At 48.4% G+C, this 4,275-nt stretch overlaps 1 protein-coding gene across 1 annotated transcript; it reads right to left on the bottom strand.

The window, feature by feature from the left end:
* Positions 1-2,515: 2,515 nt before the first annotated feature.
* DEU56DRAFT_701608 (uncharacterized protein) lies at positions 2,516-2,935 on the bottom strand (the record flags this gene model as incomplete). The annotated part of the gene is made up of 2 exons (XM_041347320.1): positions 2,516-2,683; positions 2,765-2,935. Coding segments are annotated over 2 exons (339 nt in total), but the record flags the coding sequence as incomplete, so codon positions are not given.
* Positions 2,936-4,275: the final 1,340 nt, after the last annotated feature.

Genomic DNA, 4,275 nt, shown 5'->3' with positions numbered 1-4,275 from the left:
CTGCGGTAGCATCTGAACACGCATTCTCTAGTGGTGGCATCACCGGCACCACACGTCGCAACTGCTTACTTCCAGAGACATTCGAGGCACTTCAACTGTTAAAAAGTGCGTACCGTCAAGGCCATGTCTCAGCAATGGTGCAGGCTGAGCTCATTGCTCCTCAAATTTTTATTGTTGAATAGTCTAGCCTACTACAATTGTTCGTACTTGGAAAATTTTGCTAATTTCATGTTGCGTTCGGCGGTTCGAACTGGTTCGAACTCGAACCCGACCATTGTGAACCCATTCGAAGTGGTCCAGCCCAGAGTCCACCCTACCTTTGTGAACTTGACCGAGGTTCAGTTCTCGGTCCTCAATTATTTTGAAAAAACTGGACGGAACTGAACTTCGGCAGCACTAGCGCAAACGCAAACTGCATGAAAAGATTCAAGCAAATTCTGCTTTCTTAAACAATTCTTCTTCCACTTTTTCATTCTCTGAATACGTTATCTTGACCCCATCTTCAATTAATCATGATTGGACTTCTTGCGCGATACGCGCTATTATTGCACCAGAGCTTGCCGTTCCTCTCCTCCTCGGAGGACCCTTCTTATCACACAATTCCCTTGTTATAGATCACAACTGTCGCACATGTATTGCCAAAGCTTCGAACTACGACCTTTTGAACCCTCCAACATATGAAAAACACGTGAAACCACACATTGCGACAGAACACGAGCTACGTCAACTGCGCAAGAATGTACTCAAAGAACTTAAGACCGTCTTGAGCACCCGACACGATGACACCAATGTCATATCAAAAACACCCAATGTCGTCACGCTACTACAAAAACATATCGAAACTCTCGCTTTCATCGAGGTGAACAAAGAACAACTCGAACGCCTCAATAAAGAAATGCGACGTCAGTACGAAGACAGGTTTCCAGAGGACATCCCACACATCGACGAACTCCCTACCAATATCGTTCACCAAATCAAATTAAAGGATTCAAACACTATCATTCAATGTAGACTGTACAACACTCCCCGAAAGTACCGCGAAGCGTGGGACACGCTTCTCAACCAACACATTGCTGCGGGAAGACTACGACCGTCTTCAAGTTCCTTCGTCTCTCCGGCATTTCTCATACCAAAGAAAGACCCTGCTGCCTTACCATGGTGGGTAAATGATTACCGTGCACTAAACGCTAACACTGTGCCCGACAACCACCCGCTACCACGAATAGACGAAATTTTACGCGACTGCACGAAAGGTAAAATTTTCGGCAAAATTGATATGACAAATTCTTTCTTCCAGACGAGGATCCACCCAGACGACATTAAATATACCGCCATCGACACACCCAGAGGGTTACACGAATGGACAGTAATGCCACAGGGAGGGAGGAATGCTCCCGCAACACACCAATGGCGCATGTTCATCGCACTACGAGGTCTTATCGGCAAAATATGTCATGCTTACCTCAATGATATCATTATTTGGTCGCAAACCATAGCAGAACACGCCAAGAATGTCAAGTTAGTATTGGATGCACTACGAAAAGCTTCCCTTTTCTGCTCACCCAAGAAAACAGCACTCTTCTGCACAGAAATCGACTTCCTCGGACATCGAATATCCGCGAACAGAATCGAAGCCGACACATCGAAAGCCAAACAAATTCTGGACTGGCCCATCCCGAAATCAATGGGCGACGTACACTCATTTCTAGGTCTCGTCCGCTATCTCGACCAGTTCCTACCAAGTCTCGCAGACCACACTCGCCTACTAACGCCATTGACGACAAAATCTGCCGAACAACAATGGCTGGGTTGGAACGACGAGCATCAAGCGGCTTTCGATGCAATCAAGCAGCTGGTCGTAAGTCGCGACTGCCTTACCACGATAGACCACAACAACCTTGGAATGAACAAGATCTTCGTCACCTGCAATGCCAGTGACTGGCGCGTCGGAGCCATGCTTAGTGTGGGCCTGACACCACAAACAGCATGTCCGGTTGCCTTCGACTCATAGTGCTGCCGTGGTCCGGTTCGGTCCGGTTCAGAGGGTCCTGGACGAGAACCGCGAACCGAACCATGGTCCGGTTCTACAAAATCGTCGAACCCAGAACCGGACCATCAAGAACCGTTCTTTGCGGTCCGGTCCGGTTTTTTTCTGGTCCGAACGCGAACCGAACCATAAATTTTTCAAGTGCCATTATGCGTCTGCTAGACCCACCAACGATGATAACGGTTTGATGGCTACGGGCTGATATCAGCTTTACTGTCTGAACCCAGATGAAAGATACATACATGCGGGAGAGATATTCCCCTTTCTGAGCGCTTGTAGGTTGACCTTTGTTCCATCCTGCGATTTCAACGTCGCTGTATTTTTGCTGGGGACGAAAGTGTTTGCATTGCTATTCAGACTCCATGTTGGGGAAGTCAGCGCTGGACTTGGGGAGGGAGACAACCTTGCGTTCTGCGAAGTTGCTGATGACAGGACTTGCGTGGCAAATAACGAATGCGCTTGACGCTCGTCTTCGATGTGCAGTGTATGCACATATGGTACAAGCTCTTTCCACGAGTCCTCGTCGATGAGTACCTTTGCGGGATCAATTGTCCCGTCTTCGCGGTAGAATGCAGCAGACATGATGCGTGAGTCTTCAGGGAGCTCCATGGGTGATTTGAGAAGCCCGGCAACAGTCTACTCGAATTGATTAGCATTGGTGAGACTAACATTCGAGAAGAATGAACCGCGAGAAATGAGATGAGGCTCACCCTGAACGGCACACGTGAGAGATGTTCCCTTCCGAATGGTTATGGAACCCTTCGTACCCGAATACTCGACCATGATGGGCGATGCTCTCGGCAGGGATGAAATGAGACGCAAGGCCCCCATGCATTGCGCAAGACCTGACCCCACATCATTAGGCGATGATGCCAATTGAGAGAGGATTTTCAGTTGAGACCGGCTCATCGTCTGTGCTCAGAAGTCGCATCTGATCGATTGTCTAGTAAAGATAAGAACTTACCTAGTATTGCAAAGGCTGGTTTGAAATCGCAATGATCTGAGAGGAAGGAACTTCAAGGAAGAGATGGGCGTGCAGAGTGTCATTTTAGTCATATATTATCGCCTTGTCACCACGCGTTGGGACACGCTGCAATGCGCACTGCATGATTATTTGTAAGGGCGATGGGCATTGTTGCGCTGCGGTACTTACATGTAGTGAAGAATTAATCAGCAGTTGCAGTTTTCAACACACTCACCACGACAAACAGTGAAGGCAAGTTCAGCCCCGCTCGCACAAGCTGAGAACCCAATTGGTGGCATCCACGCAGATATGACTCTACATCCCTTCCATCAGCGTGGTGCTCCGTCCTAGTCGTACGTCAGGCTACGCAGCAGTGGCCCTTAATAGAGGGTTCTCAGGATCACCAGAAGGCCTCTTCTGGAATGTAGCGCATCGCCCGATACATGGAGTTCATGTTCCATTCTTGTCTATTTTCGTGCCTTTGCAAGTCGGATATGTGCGAGCTTTTGAGTACTGTTCCTGACTTGAGAGTTTAAATTAGTTGGTACTTACCTTCCAAAAGCCTCAATGCGGCACAATCAACTGAGAGTGCGAATCACGAAGCACAGTTTGAATTCGAGGCAGATGCAAGTTCGAAGTCGAAGTCAACAAGGGTTCGGAATGGTTCGGGAAGGCCGAACCAAAATGGAACCGTTCGGGAGGACCTAGAACCGAGAACCATTTTCCGGTTCGGTTCTGGCCAGCATGAGAACCGCGGACCGAACCACAGAGAACCGGACCAAAAGTTCGGTTCGAACCGTGGTTCTGGACCGGACCACGGCAGCACTATCGACTCAATGCAGCTACGAACGGCTCAACTAAACTACCCGGTACACGAAAAAGAGTTATTAGCGATTGTACGCGCACTCAAGAAATGGAGGATCGAACTACTCGGCATTCGGTCAATACGATTTCGACATCCAATATATTCGTGGCAAAGACAACACCGTCACAGACGCATTATCACGTCTACCACCAGAAGACGACATACCTTCGTATGCCAAAAGGACCGTCAACATGCCCACAAATATTGCAAAATCCTTAACACCCGTCGTGCTCGTATTATCGATCACACCAGACGTGTCGCTCTACGACGACATCAAAGCCGGTTACCTCACAGATACATGGTGCGTTAAACTAACTAAATTGTTGAACTCACTACCAGGTCTACAACAACGAGACGGACTACTGTATCTCAACAACCGTCTGGTCATTCCTCGCGTCA

Source organism: Suillus clintonianus (genome assembly GCF_016758775.1).
Source record: "Suillus clintonianus strain FC179 chromosome Unknown DEU56scaffold_77, whole genome shotgun sequence".
NCBI classification, from domain to species: Eukaryota; Fungi; Basidiomycota; class Agaricomycetes; order Boletales; family Suillaceae; genus Suillus; species Suillus clintonianus.
The sequence above is the reverse complement of the archived record's forward strand: the minus strand, read 5'-3'. Positions and strand labels throughout refer to the sequence as shown.